This window comes from Salmo salar, chromosome ssa07 (assembly GCF_905237065.1).
Source record: "Salmo salar chromosome ssa07, Ssal_v3.1, whole genome shotgun sequence".
NCBI classification, from domain to species: domain Eukaryota; kingdom Metazoa; phylum Chordata; class Actinopteri; order Salmoniformes; family Salmonidae; genus Salmo; species Salmo salar.
In genome coordinates this window covers 48,698,346-48,720,025 of record NC_059448.1, presented here as the reverse complement: position 1 = coordinate 48,720,025, position 21,680 = coordinate 48,698,346, and the positions used below count along the sequence as shown (strand labels likewise).

Genomic DNA, 21,680 nt, shown 5'->3' with positions numbered 1-21,680 from the left:
CCGAGTGGCCCGCCTGTCCTCCGGCCCAGCCCGAGTGGCCCGCCTGTCCTCCGGCCCAGCCCGAGTGGCCCGCCTGTCCTCCGGCCCAGCCCGAGTGGGCCGTCTGCCAGGGTCAGCCCGAGTGGCCCGTCTGCCCGGCGCAGCTATCGGCGCCACCGAAGTGGGCGACGCCGAAGGTGGAGCGAGGTCCACGTCCCGCACCGGAGCCACCTCCAGGATAGGTGGGTTGGGGAGGGAGGGTGTAGCACAGTGCTGTCGTTGACGGCAGCCACCCTCCCTTCCCTCCCTTATTGTTTAGGGGTTATTGTTTATTGGTTTTGTTGGGGTATTGGGGATTTTTTTGTGTTTTCTTTTTTAAGGTGCATTCCGGGGTCTGCACCTTGAGGGGGGGGGGTACTGTCACGTCCTGACCAGCAGAGGGAGCAATTGTATTAGTTTTGGTCAGGACGTGGCAGGGTTTTTGTGTGTTAAGTGTTGTGTTGGTGATTGGACTCCCAATTGAAGGCAGGTGTGTTGAGTTGCCTTTGATTGCGAGTCCTATATAGTAGTGTGTGTTTTTCTTTGGGGTTGTGGGTAGTTGTTTTTGCACTGCGTTTTGTGAGCCTGCAAAACTGTTCCTGTTGTCGTGAGTACTATTTATTGTTTTCCCTGTGGATGCTTTTCGTGTTTCATTAAAAGAATATGAGTATCCACATTCCCGCTGCGATTTGGTCTATTCAACACGGCTACACCTGTGACATCTGGCCCTTCTTTGGACACTGTGTTAACTAACCTCCAGACGAGCTTCAATGTCATACAACTCTCCTTCGGTGGCCTCCAACTGCTCTTAAATGCAAGTAAAACTAAATGCATGCTCTTCAACCAATCGCTGCCCGCACCTGCCCGCCCGCCTAGCATCACTACTCTGGACGGTTCTGACTTAGAATTTGTGGACATCTACAAATACCTAGGTATCTGGTTAGACTGTAAACTCTCCTTCCAAACTCATATTAAGCATCTCCAATCCAAAATTAAATCTAGAATCGGCTTCCTATTTCGCAACAAAGCCTCCTTCACTCATGCTGCCAAACATACCCTCGTAAAACTGAATATCCTACCGATCCCTGACTTCGGCGATGTCATTTACAAAATAGCCTCCAACACTCTACTCAGCAAATTGGATGCAGTCTAACACAGTGCCATCCGTTTCGTCACCAAAGCCCCATATACTACCCACCACTGCGACCTGTACGCTCTCGTTGGCTGGCCCTCGCTTCATATTCATCGCCAAACCCACTGGCTCCAGGTCATCTATAAGTCCTTGCTAGGTAAAGCCCCGCCTTATCTCAGTTCACTGGTCAACATAGCAGCACTGACCCGTAGCACGCGCTCCAGCAGGTATATTTCATTGGTCACCCCCAAAGTCAATTCCTCCTTTGGCCACCTTTCCTTCCAGTTCTCTGCTGCCAATGACTGGAACGTATTGCAAAAATCACTGAAGCTGGAGACTCATATCTCCCTCACTAACTTTACGCATCAGCTATCAGAGCAGCTTACAGATCGTTGCACCTGTACATAGCCCATCTGTAAATAGCCCATCCAACTACCTCATCCCCATATCGTTGTTTATTTATTATTTGTTTTCTCCTTTGCACCCCAGTATCTCTACTTGCACATTCATCTTCTGCACATCTATCACTCCAGTGTTTATTTGCGAAAATTGTAATTATTTCGTCACTACGGCCTATTTATTGCCTTACCTCCCAAATCTTACTTCATTTGCACACACTGTATATAGACTTTTCTATTGTGTTATTGGCTGTACGTTTGTTTATGTGTAACTGTGTTATTTTTGTCGCACTGCTTTGCTTTATCTTGGCCAGATTGCAGGTGTAAATGAGAACTTGTTCTTAACTGGCCTACCTGGTTAAATTAAGGTTAAATAAATAAATACAATAAAATTCAGCAATGGCTTAATTAATCAAATTTGTTACCCACTCAGTGGTAGCCATTTTTTGTAACCTTTTGTTATTTTGTAAAATTGCATGCATACTACTGCATCTTAACAATAAATCAAAATATGAAAAACCATCTCTAATACTTCACCAGTATAGAATAAAATAGTATACCATGGAGTTTTGTCTAAGCACTGATGTAAGATCAGTTTTGCTTAAACCATAGACGTTTGAGTAGTGTGAAAAGGTTAACTGCCACTGATCTGAGATCTGGGAGACGGAAGGATGACATGAGGGAGAAAGAATGGCGCTAAGAACAAACTGTACAAACCAACATTTGCGAAATATAAACTGAGTACTTTCTCCTATGAGTCAACAACAGGAGAGAGAGTTACATGTTCCTCTCCTGAAAACCTTGATATGGAGTAGGAGTGTGGAAGTAAAGAAATCGAATCCTACAGAAGTGAAAAGGAAGAACTTGTGGTGAAGGCTTCCTCACCTCACCTCAATGAGCAGGGACATGCCTGAGATGACTCTGGCCCAGTGGGAGTTCGTTTCGCGGAGAAAGTAGAGTCATGTCTTTTGGCTGACCCATTTGTGGTATCAGGCTCGGTGGAAGGGGGAGTTGGGTGTTGTTAACTCAGTCAAAGTATCCAGAAGTGGACTTATATTGATTTTCTGTGTGTCTTCCACCCAGAGGGAGTGGACGCTATGTGTCAAGCGCCTTGTTGCTCCCGAGTGGCGCAGCGGTCTAAGGCACTGTATCGCAGTGCTAGAGGCGTCACTACAGACCCTGGTTCGAATCCAGGTTGTATCACAACTGGCCATGATTGGGAGTCCCATAGGGCTGTGCACAATTGACCCAGCGTCATCCGGGTTAGGGTTTGGCCGGGGTAGGCCGTCATTGTAAATAAGAACTTGTTCTTAACTGACTTGCCTCGTTAATACAAGGTTAAATTAAAATAAATAAAAGGACAAGAGCTGTGTCTAGCTATGCTCTCCAGAGCAGAGCACCACTGAAGTTAGTGACTACCAAGGTGGCTTTGTGTGTGGAGATGGATCAACTGAAGTTGAAGATCCCTGGTATCTGAGGAGACCCTGTCTATCCTTGATATTGAGTGTTTGCCTGATAAAGTCATGCTAGGATATGTTAGTTATCCCGTGAGAGCGATTGTGGGTGCCAAGGTTATGGTCATGTTGCAGCAGTGTGTGGGAGGGACATTCCGAGGTGTGGGAAGTGTGCAGGAGGGCATGGGACAAAGGAGTGTGTAGTTTTGGAGGAAAAAGTAGTGTGTTGCAATGTTGGGGGAGTCCATATTGCTGGGGATCATGTGCGAGTGAAACAGGTTGAGGTTCCAAGGGTTTGAGCAGTGCAAAAAGTGACAAATGCTGAGGCAGTGAGGAAAGTAGAGGATGATGGGCAAAGGGTAAGGAATCATGAGAGAATACCAGTAAGTAGTAGGGCAGGAATGAGTGTCCTGAAATAGTTTGTGTTTTAGCAAGGTTGGTTTCTTGGCATTCATCGCTATGGTAATTAACTGTACAGCACAGATGAAAAGGAACCGAAGTCGCAGAAGATAAAAGTAGTAGTAGCAGCAAGTAGTAGCAGCAGCAGAAAAGTTATTAGGAGTGAACGATTTTACTGAAGAATAGTTACAGGAGATCTTGAAAGGAGTCCCATCCTCCCAAGCTAGAAGCCAGGAGTAAGAACAGTTATAGAACAGTTGTGGGATAAGGGGTGTGTTTTGATTTTATAGGTGCAGGGTTAGTGGGTGGTGGAAATGTTATTTTACCGTTCATATTTCTATATATATATATTTGTCAAATTCAGAACTGAGAAAGGCTGGAATACTCAAAAATAGTCTCATCAGGCGGAAATTCACACGAAGAAGAGCTCTGTAATCACTAGTTACCACAGCCACAAATGCATAAACCCCGCCCATTTCTACAATTTATATTCTTAAAATGTGATTTTAAACCTAACCTTGAACCTAACCTTAACGACATTGCTAACATTATGACTAAGCCTAAACTTACATTTAAAAAAAAAAGTGAATTGTTCATATCTAGACAATTTTGACTTTGTGTTTTCTATTTCGGGCATGAAGGAAAGGTTAACTTCCGGGTGTGCGGCATCGGAAACGCTTCATGAGAGAAAGGCGGACCCCTCCTCTGCTGTCCTTTCTTTGAAACTTTATTTTTTAACAATTGCCTGCACTGCACTCTAGAAGTACCAGGTGTTCAATTTAGCAAATTGTTTAATTCCTGTAACGCTGCAAATTTTATAGCCGCTTTCCCTTGACTACGGAGTGATCTGTCAAGTATTGCTTGCCTTGAGAGAAGTTTGACAGCTGCCTTTTTCACCAGGGAAGCCGCAGTTAACTCTTTGGACACAAGAAAATGGGGGATAAAGAATTGATGTGGGCCTTGAAAAATGGAGACCTTGACGAGGTTAAGACCTTAATGAAGGTACGATATACTGTAGCTATCTTACTCGCAAATCAGCCAGCTAAGTGCGCTAGCTAGCTATGTTTTGTCTGTATAACTAGCAAACGTTAACTAGCCATGGCATTGCAAGGTTAGCTAACTAGGTAGCTAACTTTCATAGCTAGCTTAGCGTACATACATTAGCTAACTATCCGTTCACCTATCACCAGCTCACTGTAGTTAGCTAGCTAGAAGGTTTGCTTTTACAAACGTTTGTAAAACAATCGGTAGCTAGATTGGGGAGATTGTTAGATAGCTAGCGTTAGCAAACTACCATGCTAAACAGATGGCTAGCTAGCTACTGCAACAACTTGTTGTAATCTGATTCAATCACAGTGTGTCGGTGTGTGTCTGTTTGCTATTGCCTAATGAATGACTATCTTTCTGCAGACACGCATATATATGGTCAAGTACCTAGCTAACGTTAACTACTTACTTAGCTAGATAGTTGGCTCCTGCTTGAGAATCAGTCATGGTTGGTTTTCGCAAGCAGCCTAACTAGCTATAGCCAAATCCACAGGCCCGTGTTGTTGTGACAGTTAGCTAGTGTGAAGTGTGCGGGTGTCTCCGGGCTTGGTGGTTAGCTTGTTAACTTCATGCTGTTGAAAACATGAAGTAGGCCTAATCATACTACTTGTTTGCGCTCTGCTTTGAATGAGGATGTTCCGGGAAATCTTATCATTCAGCTTCCATACTGACCGAGTCTCATTCATTTTCAGGCCACACCTGTGCCATTTTTAGTGCAGTGAAACATTAGCTATTGGTCTGTAAACTGGTCATCTTTAGACACTAACTTATTTTGGTCAAATTATAGACATAAAATAGACAACTTGAATCAGTCATATTTGAAGAACACTTTAATGGTGGCAGTCGTTTTGTAGGCATCTCCTTGAAATAGATTTTATCACCAATGTTGCATTCTCTGTAGGCCTACATTCCAGGCACACACAGTGCATTTGGAAAGTATTCAGACCCCTCGACTTTTTCCACATTTTGTTACATTTCAGCCTTAATCCAATTTTTTTTTTTTTTTAAGTCCCTCAACAATCTACACACAACACCCCATAACGACAAGGCAAAAACAGGTTTCTAGGCATTTTTGCAAATGTATTAAAAACCAAGAATGTTCATATTTGCATAAGTATTCAGACCCTTTACTCAGTACTTTGTTGAAGCACCTTTGGCAGCGATTACAGTCTTGAGTCTAGGGTATGACGCTACAAGCTTGGCACGCCTGTATTTTGGGAGTTTCTCCCATTCTTCTCTGCAGATCATCTCCAAGCTCTGTCAGGTTGGATGGGGAACGTTGCTGCACAGCTATTTTCAGGCCTCTCCAGAGATGATCGATCGGGTTCAAGTCCAAGCTCTGGCTGGGCCACTCAAGGAAGTTGAGACTTGTCCCGAAGAGTACAATCTTGGTTTCATCAGACCAGAGAATCTTGTTTTTCATGGTCTGAGTTCTTTAGGGCTGTCATGTGCCTTTTACTGAAAAGCGGCTTCCGTTTGGCCACTACCATAAAGGCCTGATTGGTGGAGTGCTGCAGAGATGGTTGTCCTTCTGGAAGGTTCTCCCATTTCTGCAGAGGAACTCTGGAGGTCTGTCAGTGACCATCAGGTTCTTGGCCACCTCCCTGACCAAGGCCCTTCTCCGATTGCTGTTTGGCCGGGCGGGCCAGCTCTAGGAAGAGTCTTGGTGGTTCCAAACTAATTCAATTTCAAGAATGATGGAGGCCACTGTTCTTGTGGAGCTTCAATGCTGTAGAAATCTTTTGGTACCCTTCACCATATCTGTGCCTTGACACAATCCTGTCTAGGAGCTCTGTTGACTATATCCTTTGACCTCATGGCTTGTTTTTTTTCTCTGACATGCACTGTCAACTGTGGGACCTTAGATGGGTGTGTGCCTTTCCAAATCATGTCCAATCAATAGAAACAGGATGCACTTCAGCTCAATTTTGAGTCTCATAGTCAAGGGTCTGAATACATATGTAAATAAGGTATTGATGTTTTTTTTATTCTAATACATTTGCAAACATTTCTAACCCTATTTTCACTTTTTCATTATGCGGTAGAATGAGGCTTTAACGTAGCAAAGGGGAAGGGGTCTGAACTCCCCCCCCCCCCCCCTTGAATCTTTCTGTGAAGTACCTGAAAATAATACTGAAACATGGCTTGTGGTTTGAGGTTTAGCCAGTCTGGTGTAGGTTGAACACCTTTAAAATAGCTGTGGGCTAACTCTTGTTGAAAGCTGAACCACACTGATGAATCGTTAGTCCTGTAGAGCTCCTGTGTAAAAGCAACATGTCTTTTTATGCATTTTGTTTAGACAGTAGGCTTGGAGCTAGACAATCAGACCTCTGTTCTTTATAGACCTACCAGTTGATTAGTTAACTTCTGTGAAATAGCCTCGCCATAACAATTAGGGTGGACTGTATTTAGGCTCTGCTTTCCTTTCAGCTTTTGGTGATGGAGTCTAATCAAAGTCAGAGGTACAGCTATTTCAAAAAAGTCTTTACAGATTTTTGGCAAGCAAGAACATTACCAATGCAATTAAATTGCAATAGGATGGAAATGTTTCAGATCTGGGCCAATCATTTGTGGAAATGGGTTTTTACGCCCGTTGCCAAAGGTTTTTCAAAAGCAGGCAGCTCCTAGACACTTCATACTGTACATGTGGATATTAGACTGTGATCCACTGTGGTTTCCCTTATCCCTCAACCCGAATGAAACCATTTAAATTGGCCCCATATTACCCAGCTCCTGGAGGTAATACCATCATGCCTAATGGATTCAGTTGGCTTGGGTGTAAAATGAAGGCGTGGAATCCGTTTCCCACTGTTTTCCTTGACCTTCAGGGGAATGGTGACACAGGTGAGCATGCCAGAGATGGGCCTCTGTGGGAGATCGATAGAAATATCTATCCTACAGCTAGTGACAGGATAGCAGTTTGACTACACATCACTGTCTGGTTATGCCGTTATGTTTGTCATTCATATGTATTCATATTTGAACTGCAGGAAGGGCAACTAGTGTCTGCAGCTGCTGTCTCAGTTTATCCAATGGGAACCTTTCTCACCAGGCTACATTAGCCTAACTCACGGGAGAGTAGAGAGGAACGTGTAAACTTTGATTACAACACATGGATGGACCATAGGTCTCCATAACTCAGGTAAATGTAGCCTATCAAGCTTCAGAAATCCAATGAATTGCAGCAAGGGCATCCATTGGATCACTGTGCTGTCTAGCCTAAGCTATTGAGAGCAGGTGAGTGGTGCTAGCATTACCCAAAGCCTGGCTGTAACCTTTACTGAGCCAGATTGATTATCACACCCGGCCGGCACAGCTAAAGACTAGCCCAGACCCTGACTCATCTCCTGATAGGCTTGTTGCCTTAGGGCTGTTACGCGTTAATGGAATTATGCGGAGACTCAAACAAAAACCATTGACTTCAAAGTTTAGCAAACCATACAACTCTATGCGCAAGGACTTATCTACTCTTAACAATTAACTGCATTAAACAGATTTTACTGTACTTTTTTTTCTTACATTTATTTACTGTGGGAATTGTTCAAAGTTGTCATTGTGCATATAGCTGTATGATTTTGTTAAACTTTGAAATCAATGGTTTTTGTTTGGCATACATTTTTAAAGTGAAATAAACGGAGTCTTATCAAATCTGCTGGTGACCAACACAGACGAAGGATGGCCATGCCCTCTCAACCCCAGCTCTAGTCTCTCCATCACACTCTTGCTTCCTGTAATAAGATATGTCTCTCTGTCACACAAGCTCAGAGTAGGTTCTGCTTCATGTTCATGGGTACACCGTAGGTCCTAGCTAATGTATAACTTATAGAGCTGCTGTCTGGGAATCCATTTCTGTCCTGTAGCTAGCCAGGTACAATAAAAAGTCATTAAAATGGGTTGGTTTTATGCAGGCTGCTTAGCAGGTGAATACATTCCAGTCCTCTCTTTCCTCAGGCCACATAGCCAGCTAATGAGAAAGGTGCTATGGTATGACATGGCACTGACAACGCTGCCCGGTCTGAGTGACCGGTCTCTGTAATGAGTATTGTCTCTTCAGGACTACCCCACCGCTCCACACAATGGACTGTGGAGGGGCTATAGAGCCTGTCTTTCCTCTCGCCTACAGGCTTGACATTTTGAGGCCTCGCAATACCGCAGCAGGGAGACTCTGGGAAGAGGCGTCTTGTGTGACGGCCTCTGTTTTGAACTGAGGGGTGTTTCTGGCACAAGAAAGGATTTCTATTATGTGATTATATTAACTGTGTGCATGTCCATGCAGTAAATGTTTGTTCCTTTTTAGCAAGCGGGTGAACAAGTCTTGATATAGGAGGGGAAGTTGTGTAGGTGATGTTATCTCAACTGTTTTTTTTTTGTGTTTATTTAGGATGAGGATGTGAACAGAACCCTGGAGGGTGGCAGGAAGCCCCTGCACTATGCTGCTGACTGTGGCCAGGCTGAGATGCTGGAGTTCCTCCTCTCCAAGGGAGCAGATGTCAACGTAAGAGCTGCTAGTGGGAATACTGCTGTCAATATAGGCCTACTGCTGTTATTCACTTATTAGAATACTGCTGTCAATATAGGCCTACTGCTGTTATACAGTTATTAGAATACTGCTGTTAATATAGGCCTACTGTTATTAGAATACTGCTGTCAATATAGGCCTACTGTTATTAGAATACTGCTGTCAATATAGGCCTACTGCTGTTATACCGTTATTAGAATCCTGCTATTAATATAGGCCTACTGCTGTTATATTGTTAGTATTTAACTGTATTCCAATATCAGTCCCTCTCTGTTTTATTAGTACTGATATGGAAGAAGGCTATGGTAGTAGCCCTCTATCTGCTCACGTTAGAGAGATCTGTTATTACTGATGCCCAAAGAGGAAGGAATGATGCATTTTCCATTCTGTGTTTGCATTAATTTGCTTATTGAATATAACTAATGGTACCAGAGAGAACAAGTCCCTTATTCTGAATCCACTCCTACAAAGCTTCTACTATAGTCAACCACAAAATGACTAAAATGTAAAAAAAATCCTGTAGTAATGACTCAGACTGACATGACTACTGTAGACTGCTCGTTTTGTTCAGACATGTAGAGAGAGAACTTAAACCAATGTTTGGACCAATGGGATTCCTCCATTATAAGGGACTTGTCTTTCTCCTGAAGCCCCCCCAATTCCCTCAGTGGGCAGAGAGCAGCACAGTCTAACTGGCCAGACCACATAGTCTGTCAGAACGCTCCCCTGAGCCTCAACCCATTACCACACTGCAGTGGAGGGAATCGATCTGCTTTTACAATGGGATGGAGTAGAGTGATGCTTGTGGCATTTACAAGTTAGGGAAGGTGACCGTATTGTACATTTTTGCGCTAGTATCTTTCTAGGTAGTCTCGGTGTGCAACTACTAATATTAGAAATTCTTAACCTTATTCGAAGCTCTTTGGTCTCAGTCCCCTTAGCCCCTCAATATTGCCCCACAAGCCTGAACGTGCTTATGGGTGTCACTGACCCAAGACGTTATAGTTAGTTTCTCTCACACACACACACACACACACACACACACACACACACACACACACACACGTGTTGACCGTTCAGGCGATACTTGCTAGAACTGGAAGTTCTGACCTTCATTGTACCAGTGTGAATTTGGAATGCTTGTTAACTAGGCCCAACTCTCACTGCACACAGTCTGTAGAGCCATGTCCTGTCCCAACCTCCCTTATCTGCCTCGTGGTCTGATCACCACCACACTTGTCATTCACTACAACATCCATCAGTCTGGCTGTTACACCATTTTGCTTCCTCTAGTCTTGTATCACTAACCCCCCCCCCACACACACACACACACACACACACACACACAATGTGTAACTCTGTCTCTCTTCCCCAGTCCCTTCTGGTGAGGGGCCCTAGCCAGGGCTCCTGAAACGGGGGAGATAAATAGTGGTAGTGGGTTTCCTCTCTATTTCATTGATGTGATAAGGAGAGAAATAAAAGCGCTCCCTCTCGGAGTTATTGCCTCTGATAACGAGAGTGCCCTTGTGTTGGAGGCAGGGGTGACTGGTCTGCTAGGGACGACTGGTCTGCTAAGGACGACTGGTCTGCTAATGGCGCCTGTCCACGCACAAACCCGCTCACTCCCTTTTTTTCACTTTCTTTGGTCTCCCACAGGCCCCAGACAAACATGGTATCACTCCGCTTCTCTCTGCCACGTACGAGGGCCACCTCACCTGTGTCAAGATCCTGCTAGAAAAGGTAACGCCACACTCGCGTGCGCACACGCATGCACAGAGCTGTCTTTACACTCGTCAGTCATTTCTGTGTTCGAAGTTCTGTGGGATGTGTAACTGCTGATGAGGTAACTCCTGTATGACAAAGGACTACAATAAAGGCTGAATGTTCAGTGACAGTCTGGTCCAGCCTGCCCAAACCTTCTGTTCTGTGTGGAGGGAGCTAGAATGTTCCCACACTTCATCACACAGCACTGCTGCTGTTTGTTACTCTCCCACTAGCTAGCTCCACACACACACACACACACACACACACACACACCTCTCACTCAGCTCTGGAACACTGAGGAGATGATACGATGGCTGAATGTGACACCTCAGTCCTGGCAGTTACCCACTGCTGTAGTGAGGAGCCAACACTTTTCCTGAACACCAAGGAGCTGCTTTTACAGTCCTGTAATGGGGCCATTTTGGATTCATACAAGTAGATTGATGTATTCTTTGAGAGTTGATCTTTGTCAAATTATTAAATCTTATTCCTAGTACACAGTAACTACTTCACAGTGCAGTCGTAGAGCAGTGATTTAGACCATATTTGTTTGATGCAGAACTGTGTACATGCAGGACATGATTTGGGCACTGCCTTGTGGAGTAGTCAGTCACTCACTGTGTGGTGTTAGTTTTCATTCAGCTCACGTTTTCCCTGCTGCTATCTGTTATCCTGGCGTGCCGTCTCAGTGAGGTACCTGTGGTGCAGCCACATAGAAATTACAGATGTCTCCGTTCTCTAATAGTAAGCCCTGTGGAGGCTTGTATCACTTTCCCCTCTTTCTCTCCCTCTCTTTCTCTCTCCCTGCCTCCCTCTGAAAACATGCCAAACTGCTGTGAAATGGATGTCCCCCTCTCTCCCTCACTCGTAGCTGCACAACACAAAGGGTAGAAGCACAATATGGCTATTTTCATTACCTCGTGATTGTGCTTTTTTTATGTCTCTGGTCTGTATCTGGGGAGCGCCGACATGTCAGTACAATTACAAATGACTTTCATAAAACGTGTGTGTGCCTCAGCGTTTGTATGTGGATGTTTGTGTTTTCTTATTTCTGACTGTGTGAGAATGGAAACCAACAGTGTAATATTTCCAGTGGGTAAGCATCGGTCATCTCCCAGCCCCAGCCAGGCTAAATGAGGCGGGGTATACAAAAGCACCGTGCCTCGCTTCTCCGAGAGTGGCGTAGGCGGCCTCACTCGCCGAGAGAGCCCAGCGCCACAGCAGTTAAGGGGCTTACTCGCGACGGGACCGCCAAAAACACTCCGCCACTCGCCTGTGTCCAAACTCCAAGCGGCGCCCCTCTTTGCATCCTACGGACCCGACCTGACACGTAAATCACCCGGCACCAACACTACTGGGAGGGGACACGGTCATCATGCATGTAGAGACCGAGATATCATATGGATTAGAGGTCGACTGATTATTTATTTTTTTCTTCTACGCCGGTACCGATTATTGGAGGACCAAAAAAAGCTCATACCAATTAATCGGCCGAATTATTCTTTTTTTCCACCCTTTTTTTTGTATGTAATAATGACAATTACAACAATACTGAATGAACACTAACTTAATATAATACATAAATAAAAATCTATTTAGTCTCATAAGTAATGAAACCTGTTCCATTTGGTTTAAATAATGCAAAACAAAGTGTTGGAGAAGAAAGTAAAAGTGCAATATGTGCCATGTAAAAAAAGCTAACGTTTAAGTGCCTTGCTCAGAACATGGGAACATATGAAAGCTGGTGGTTCCTTTTAACATGAGTCTTCAATATTCCCGGGTAAGAAGTTTTAGGTTGTAGTTACTATAACAATTATAGGGCTATTTCTCTCTATACCATTTGTATTTCATATACCTTTGACGATTGGATGTTCTTATAGGCACTATAGCATTGCCAGCCTAATCTCGGGAGTTGATAGGCTTGAAGTCATAAACAGAGCTGTGCACCAAGCATTGCTAAGAGCTGCTGGCAAACGCAGGAAAGTGCTGTTTGAATGAATGCTTACGAGCCTGCTGCTGCCCACCACCGCTCAGTCAGACTTCTCTATCAAACATCATCATAGACTTAATTATAATAAACACACAGAAATACGAGCCTTAGGTCATTAATATGGTCAAATCCGGAAACTATCATTTTGAAAACATTTATTCTTTCAGTGAAATACGGAACTGTTCTGTATTTTATCGAATGGGTGGCATCCCAAAGTCTAAATTGCTGTTACGTTGCACAACCTTCAATGTTATGTCATAATTATGTACAATTCTGGCAAATTAATTACGGTCTTTGTTAGGAAGAAATGGTCTTCACACAGTTCGCAACGAGCCAGACGGCCCAAACTACTGCATATACACTGACTCTGCTTCCACTGAACGCAAGAGAAGTGACACAATTTACCTAGTTAATATTGCCTGCTAACATTAATTTCTTCTAACTAAATATGCATGTTTAAAAAAAGATATACTTGTGTATTGATTTTAAGAAAGGCATTGATGTTTATGGTTAGGTACATTGGTGCAACACAGTGCGAATGCGCTTGTTAAATCATCACCTGTTTTAGCGAAGTAGGCTGTGATTCGATGATAAATTAACAGGCACCGCAGTGATTATATGCAATGCAGGACAAGCTAGATAACTACACATGGTTGATATTACTAGTTTAACTAGTGATTATGATAAGAGTTTTTTTATAAGGTAAGTTTAATGCTAGCTAGAAACTTACCTTGGCTCCTTGCACTTGCGTAACAGGTGGTCAGTCTCCTCGTGGAGTGCAATGTAATCGGCGTCCAAAAATACCGATTGTTATGAAAACAAAAGTGGAGTGAGGAGATATGAGTTGACGCTCCACGCCACAGCAGCCTGATGTCTCATTTCAGCCAGAAGCACCAGCACCACCAGCAGGACTCGAGCTCTGAAGCACTTTCTCTCTGGCTACCTTTACCCACACTGTTATTACACATCAAGCGCAACAGCAGGGCAGTGCTTGAATATCTACTCATTGATTCATGTCCGCTCGTTTATTCAGCTTTAAGAAACATTCAGAGGAATCGAATACTGCATCGGTGGTCCACTACTACCAGAATGTTTCACTCATGATAACTCAAGTATTCATTCTGGACAAAATGCTTGATAGTCTCGGAAGTGTGCCCCTGAGCATCATGGGAGCTGAACTCTGATTGCCCCCAGGTGGTTCCTGCATTATCGAAGGCCTGTTATAACCTTGTGTTTAACCCTAACCAGCCAGCAAGCTGAGCGGAGGGAGAGTTGCTGACTTGACTACAGGCCAGAGAGACGGCTTCAGAAGAACACGAGGCTTGTTAATTATGAATCAACACTGAAGCCCTCCCTACCTCCCTTAACAACTCCCACCCGTTTATTTTTATTAACCCATCGGCCAGCCCCCCTCTTCAGAGGACAAATATCTTATTTTTTTATTTTACAGCTTTTCTGCTACATATACACATTTTACATACATGGTACTTTTATATGAAGCAGTCACAACAAAAATACATTACCAAACATAAGCTCTTCAATCCCGCCACTCTCAGCACATCCCACCTATCACCATAGACCACACTCTAAACTGTTGACCATGGCCGTTGGGTCAGGAGTATGATATTATTCAGCCTAGTCTTCTAGCTGCATTAGACCTGGGCTGTATTCAGTGATGTGAAACGTTACAGATAGAAATAGAATGAGTAGAGCTCACTGTTCTCTGTTTAATCTGTTCTACGTCATACGCTTCTATCTACAGAAGAACATTCTGTAACGTTACATCCTCCTGATCAGGCCCCAGTCTACACTGTGCTAGGCAAGCCAGGGAGAGTGATTGTGTATGGGTACCGCGGAGTGAATAATGTGTCGTGATGGATTTAAGACTTGCATGAAGGGTGGGCTGGGTAACAGGAAATGAGTTAGTATGATTGTACAGACTACCATTTCCTCCCTGTCTAAATGTAGACCTCAGCACACCTCAGTATATAGATAGTACAACATTTTCCAGTCTTTTTGTGGTCCCGTGTGGCTCAGTTGGCAGAGCATTGTGCTTGCAAATCAAATGTATTTATATAGCCCTTCTTACATCAGCTGATATCTCAAAGTGCTGTACAGAAACCCAGCCTAAAACCCCAAACAGCAAGCAATGCAGGTGTAGAAGCACGGTGTCTAGGAAAAACTCCCTAGAAAGGCCAAAACCTGGGAAGAAACCTAGAGGGGAACCAGGCTATGAGGGGTGGCCAGTCCTCTTCTGGCTGTGCCGGGTGGAGATTATAACAGCACATGGCCTAGATGTTCAAATGTTCATAAATGACCAGCATTATCAAATAATGATCATAGTAGTTGTCGAGGGTGCAACAAGTCAGTAACACAAGAGTAAGTGTCAGTTGGCTTTTTCATAGCCGATCTTTGAGAGTATCTCTACCGCTCCTGCTGTCTCTAGAGAGTTGAAAACAGCAGGTCTGGGACAGGTAGCACGTCCGGTGAATAGGTCAACAGGTCTGCAGGCAGAACAGTTGGAACTGGAGCAGCAGCACGGCCAGGTGAACTGGGGACAGCAAGGAGTCATCAAACCAGGTAGTCCTGAGGCATGGTCCTAGGGCTCAGGTCCTCCGAGAGAAAGAGAAATTAGAGAGAGCATATTTAAATTCACACAGGACACCGGAAAAGACAAGAGAAATACTCCAGATGTGACAGACTGACCCTAGCCCCCCGACACATAAACTACTGCAGCATGAATACTGGAGGCTGAGACAGGAGGGGTCAGGAGACACTGTGGCCCCATCCGATGAAACCCCCGGACAGGGCCAAACAGGTAGGATATAACCCCACCCACTTTGCCAAAGCACAGCCTCCACACCACTGGAGGGATATCTCCAACCACCAACATACCATCCCGGGACAAGGCCGAGTATAGCCCACAAAGATCTCCGCCACGGCACAGCCCAAGGGGCGGCACCAACCCAGACAGGAAGACCACGTCAGTGACTCAACCCACTCAAGTGGGAGGGGTGCGTCACACAACACCAGGGTTGTGGGTTCAATACCCACGGGGAACAAGTATGAAAATGAATGTACTCACTGCTGCGAGAGGCTCTGGATAAGAGCGTCTGCTAAATGTTACACTACAGCATCCCCCTTACCCTCACTGTTGTCTTGCAGTACAGCATCCCCCCCTTACCCTCACTGTTGTCTTGTAGTACAGCATCCCCCCTTACCCTCACTGTTGTCTTGTAGTACAGCATCCCCCCTTACCCTCACTGTTGTCTTGTAGTACAACCTTACCCTCACTGTTGTCTTGTAGTACAACCTTACCCTCACTGTTGTCTTGCAGTACAGCATCCCCCCCCTTACCCTCACTGTTGTCTTGCAGTACAGCATCCCCCCCTTACCCTCACTGTTGTCTTGCAGTACAGCATCCCCCCCTTACCCTCACTGTTGTCTTGCAGTACAGCATCCCCCCTTACCCTCACTGTTGTCTTGCAGTACAGCATCCCCCCCTTACCCTCACTGTTGTCTTGCAGTACAGCATCCCCCCTTACCCTCACTGTTGTCTTGCAGTACAGCATCCCCCCTTACCCTCACTGTTGTCTTGCAGTACAGCATCCCCCCTTACCCTCACTGTTGTCTTGCAGTACAGCATCCCCCCTTACCCTCACTGTGGTCTTGCAGTACAGCATCCCCCCCCCTTACCCTCACTGTTGTCTTGCAGTACAGCATCCCCCCCCTTACCCTCACTGTTGTCTTGCAGTACAGCATCCCCCCCCTTACCCTCACTGTTGTCTTGCAGTACAGCATCCCCCCCCTTACCCTCACTGTTGTCTTGCAGTACAGCATCCCCCCCTTACCCTCACTGTTGTCTTGCAGTACAGCATCCCCCCCCTTACCCTCACTGTTGTCTTGCAGTACAGCATCCCCCCCCTTACCCTCACTGTTGTCTTGCAGTACAGCATCCCCCCCTTACCCTCACTGTTGTCTTGCAGTACAGCATCCCCCCCTTACCCTCACTGTTGTCTTGTAGTACAGCATCCCCCCCCTTACCCTCACTGTTGTCTTGTAGTACAACCTTACCCTCACTGTTGTCTTGTAGTACAGCATCCGCCCCTTACCCTCACTGTTGTCTTGTAGTACAACCTTACCCTCACTGTTGTCTTGCAGTACAGCATCCCCCCCCTTACCCTCACTGTTGTCTTGCAGTACAGCATCCCCCCCCTTACCCTCACTGTTGTCTTGCAGTACAGCATCCCCCCCCTTACCCTCACTGTTGTCTTGCAGTACAGCATCCCCCCCCTTACCCTCACTGTTGTCTTGCAGTACAGCATCCCCCCCCTTACCCTCACTGTTGTCTTGCAGTACAGCATCCCCCCCCTTACCCTCACTGTTGTCTTGCAGTACAGCATCCCCCCCCTTACCCTCACTGTTGTCTTGCAGTACAGCACCCCCCCCCTTACCCTCACTGTTGTCTTGCAGTACAGCACCCCCCCCTTACACTCACTGTTGTCTTGCAGTACAGCATCCCCCCCCCTTACCCTCACTGTTGTCTTGCAGTACAGCATCCCCCCCACCCTCACTGTTGTCTTGCAGTACAGCAACCCCCCCCTTACCCTCACTGTTGTCTTGCAGTACAGCAACCCCCCCCCCTTACCCTCACTGTTGTCTTGCAGTACAGCACCCTGCTCGTGTTTTGGTCAAACAGCCATCCTATCTTTTTCCACTTCTTTGAGCACAGTGCAGCCAACAGAAGTCTGTTTCTCCATCCCCATACAGATATCGATCTCTCCTTTCTTTCCTCTCCTCCCTTGTTCAAGGCCATGTAAAATATGCCCCGTGAACGGCCCTGCGGCCGCTTGACTGGAGCGGGCGGGTCGATGGACTCCTGTAAGCATCACATCTTATAACCAATCCTGAGGGGAGGAGATCTCAGGGCCTGATAGATTATGCATGGGCAGTCTCCTTTCCACTCAATAATGGCATAATGAAGACCTAATGGACACCTCGGCCAAGAGGCAGACTTACATAACCCTTATTACTACTTACTGCACACACACACACTGTGGTCTTTAGCTCTGTCACTCCAGGATGCTTTGACTGGCCTACTTCTCAGCCTACATCTCACTTAGCTAAGGCTGTATCACATCCGGCCGTGATTGGGCGGCACACAATTGGCCCAGCATCGTCCGGGGTAGGCAGTCATTGTAAATAAGAATGTGTTCTTAAATGACTTGCCTAGTTAAAGGTTAAATACATTAAAACAAATAGTTGCAGCCTCAATCTCCTCCTGGCTGGATGTTTTGGACCATCAGTGTTTACTGGCTACCATCATTATTCCCATTTTAGACTAGCTCATTATTCTAAGTGGAGACCGGTGGATGTCCATGGTAGATGTCCACGTCCCTGAAGTCTGCAGTTGTTTTCTCCCCCCTCAGTAGAGCCCAGGGAGAGTGAGAAGCCGTGTCGTTATACGACAACACGAGTTGGTCTTCACTGGATAATACAGCTAGCTCGCTCCAGTTATATAATGAGTCAGGGAATGCTCATTATATGGTGCTGGAAGGCTCCTGTAGGTAGTCGGCTAGGTAGCAGCCTTCTCCCAGGCTGTGTTGACTAGGAGTCTTGTTGAGGTGAGCGTCGGGGTGAAGTGGTGCTGTTGTGTAAATGAGGCCTGTGGAGTACTGCTACGTCTCGGTCCTCCTCCACCGGTACCAGCTGCTAGCTAATGACTTCCCCTGAGCTAGAGGGCTGCCTCCTCTTCCTCCTTGTTCTCTTTGCCGTCAGCCCGCTAGAGCTGAGAACACGATGATCATGGAGAACACCAGGCTTGGTCACAAGATGCCTCACTAACGCACCATCCAACTACAGCTGTTGAGGTCTCGCTCGCTCCTGCTCTCTCGCTCTCGCTCTCTTTCTCTTTCTCTCTCTCTCGCTCTCGCTCGCTCTCTCGCTGCAAATTGCTGGTTTGTTTAACCATGTTACCGCATATTTATTTAGGGATAGTTTGGTCATGTTATGAATATTGAAACCCATACAATCTCATTAAGCCAGGTCGTCATTCTAAATAAAAAAATAGATATAACTTTTCACAAAGTTGCATCAGAACACTGTAAACTGTGTTGCTAGATGCAAGTAAACTCTTACATGTAACGTTTCCCCCAATTTTAGAGACCTCTATTTAAGAGAGTATCCACCAGTCCTGTTTAATCCCTATAGGCCGAGCCCCGCTCCCCTGCCCCTTTTGGCAGCACAAACATACATACTTTCTGCCTGGCACTCAAAGTGGGTCAGGCTTCTCCGCTCGACAATGGCGTGTTCTCTGCCCGGGCTCCATAAGCCCCCGCTAAGAGGCTAAAGTTTTCCATTAAAGTCGTTAGTCTGGTAATGCTCGACCACTCGTCAACTTGTCTTCTAGTAAGTTTTATCCCACTTTGTCCGTTATTTGCAACCCTTGCTGCATTCCCTTCACCCTCATTCACCTTCACTGTCTTGTTCAAAAACTGTGTGAGAGATGAAGAGAAACATTGGGTTAGAGGGAGTTGGCCAGGGCACTGCACAGCTTTGCTCATCTTGAACCTATAATGAGTAGTAGTTTGGGATGCTTGTTGATTAGTTAATCAGTGATTCTGCGCAGTGCCTTGCCGGTCCTTTTGGAATGCACTTGGAGAGGGTGAGAGAGACTACATCATCACAGAGTGGGTTGAGGGGGACAGGCAGTTTGGCCCACACTCACAGAGCGTTACTGATGGGCTGAACCTGTGGCCTTGGGTAGAGGGCCTGATGGGGGGGTGTAGGCTGAACACTGATTCTTACCTCGGCTTGTAGTTCACTTTGAGAGGGTTCAGACTGAGGTTGAGGCCTTGATGCTCCACTCAGGTCATAATGTCTCCCTGTCATGTCTGTCTCTCTCTCCCCCCCCTCTCCCCCCCAGGGAGCCGACAAGGAGCAGAAAGGACCAGACGGACAGAGCGCCTTCGAAGCAGCCGAGACCGACGCCATCAAGGCTCTCCTCAAGTGAGACGGGAGCCTAGAAGGGACGGACAGGCGGCTGCAGCAGTGGTCCCCCAGACAGACAAGATGGACACACCCCTTCCCCGACCTCTGTCTTTAGCACTGCTTTGTCTGTTTGCGCTTTTAGTTTTTTCCCTTTTTTGTTTTATTTTTGAAGTTGTAGGGATTCTCTCTTCTTGCCTCTTAAGTAACCATTGAATGGATGGACTTGTCAATCATGTCTCCCTTAGGGACCAAACACTGAGGGGAAAAACACCAACTTGGACCCTCCCTGAACACACAAGGATGCAATGTAAAAATGAATAGAGCTTAACACTTAAATATGATCGCTCTCAAGTCCTGTGTGCACTCCTTTCACAGAGATGTTGGCAGGAAAAAAACGGAGACATTCAATAGTGTTAGTTTTTGTTGGCCGTTTTCAGTATTGTAAGACCACTTGGTTCTATTCATCTTCCTGACATCGGTTGTGCTAGATGGAGAACGGTTGTAAACATATTCTATTAGCCCAGTAAGATGGCCTCCTCTTTCCCCTGGCTGTGTACTGTAGCTCTTCTCTGTAGACCTGACTGGCTAACTGTTCAGTGCTTCAACTAGGGGGGTGTACTGTATGAGAAGGTAGGTCCTGTTTAGGTCGCTAATAATATTGGTTACCCACTCTCTACGTAACCCTCTACTGATAACATATCACACTAAACATTAGTGACCAAGGTTACTCTAACGTATAATAGCGTAAATACCCCCTTGACCAATCACCATGTTGGCTATTACAAAAATAATAATTGATTAATCTGTTATTAAAACATTGCTGTGTAGTGATGGCATTATGTCAACATTGACCATTATGCAATTTAGAATTGCATAATGTTTTTCCCTTTTTGAGTGAGTTTTGAACGTGTTCAGATCTGCAATCCTTTGTTGCCGCAGTGTGTTTTGTATTAGATGAATTTGGTGGGTGGGCTCTGAACAGAGGGATATACAGGGATTTAGGGTTCAAACTGTGGATCGGGAAAATGATCGTCCTCTCGCTCTCTGGGTTTGATCAACCTGCCGGCTCTGCTGCATGTCAGAACTGCTTCTACTGCTACATTCTCCAAAATGGCTGCCTTCCTCTTTTGGTTGCTTTCAAATAATTACAATGCAATGGAAACAAAATACAAAACGCTTTCTCTCTGGCATTGTTGTGAGGGGAAAACTGAAATAAAAAATCTTAATTATTCTTCTCTTTGTGTGGTAATACATTGATTTTGTTTTCTGCAGGTATTGTCAACTTTTCAGTCAGTCTTACAAATAGAAAAACACTCATTGACTCTGCTCTTAGAACGGACACTTCTGAGCGGTGCGTACACTTAACTGTAATCTATATTAGTTCCTTTTGTATACAGCTTTACACGTCTGTGCACCCACTTACCTGCGAGGCTGCGATCCATACTAGGTGCTTTGTATACAGCCATGCCCTCCATCTTAATGACTCGAGTATTGCTTGTGTCTTTGTCAAACTGTCAGCAGCAGCAAAGCCCCCCCCTCCAGCGGTGTCTGAGCCTGGAGCCCAGTGGGTTGTCCTGAATGAATAACAAGCAGCAGCTATTGATTCCATTGATTCCTCATACTGTCTGGGCTCTCTGAGTGGTGAATGTCTCTGGCAGGGGAAAAAATGACTTGCTCATATTCTTCACTGACTGCTGGCTGCTGCCTCTAGAGTGCCCCCAGTCCCAGGTGAACTAGCTAGCTCGCTCTCCCCCTGGTTAAATACCCTCCTCTGCTTGATGACTAACACCTAGCCAGTTGCCTCCCATTGGGTAAAGGGCCAATGGAACACTATCAAGGTCTGCTGCTCTCTCCAGCCTATAGGATGACATTAGGAAATATACGCTGAGGTTTGAGGAAGGGATGTTTATCACTTCTTTGACATCTTGGCGTCTTATTTTCCCTTCGCTGTTGTCCTTTTTGGTTCATA

At 45.6% G+C, this 21,680-nt stretch overlaps 1 protein-coding gene across 1 annotated transcript; it reads left to right on the top strand.

The window, feature by feature from the left end:
- The first annotated feature begins 4,151 nt into the window (after nt 1-4,151).
- Nucleotides 4,152-20,942, top strand: mtpn (myotrophin). The gene is given in 4 exon segments (NM_001165386.1): nt 4,152-4,403; nt 8,830-8,943; nt 10,624-10,707; nt 19,647-20,942. Coding segments are annotated over 4 exon segments (354 nt in total). The 5' UTR covers nt 4,152-4,334; the 3' UTR covers nt 19,734-20,942.
- Nucleotides 20,943-21,680: the final 738 nt, after the last annotated feature.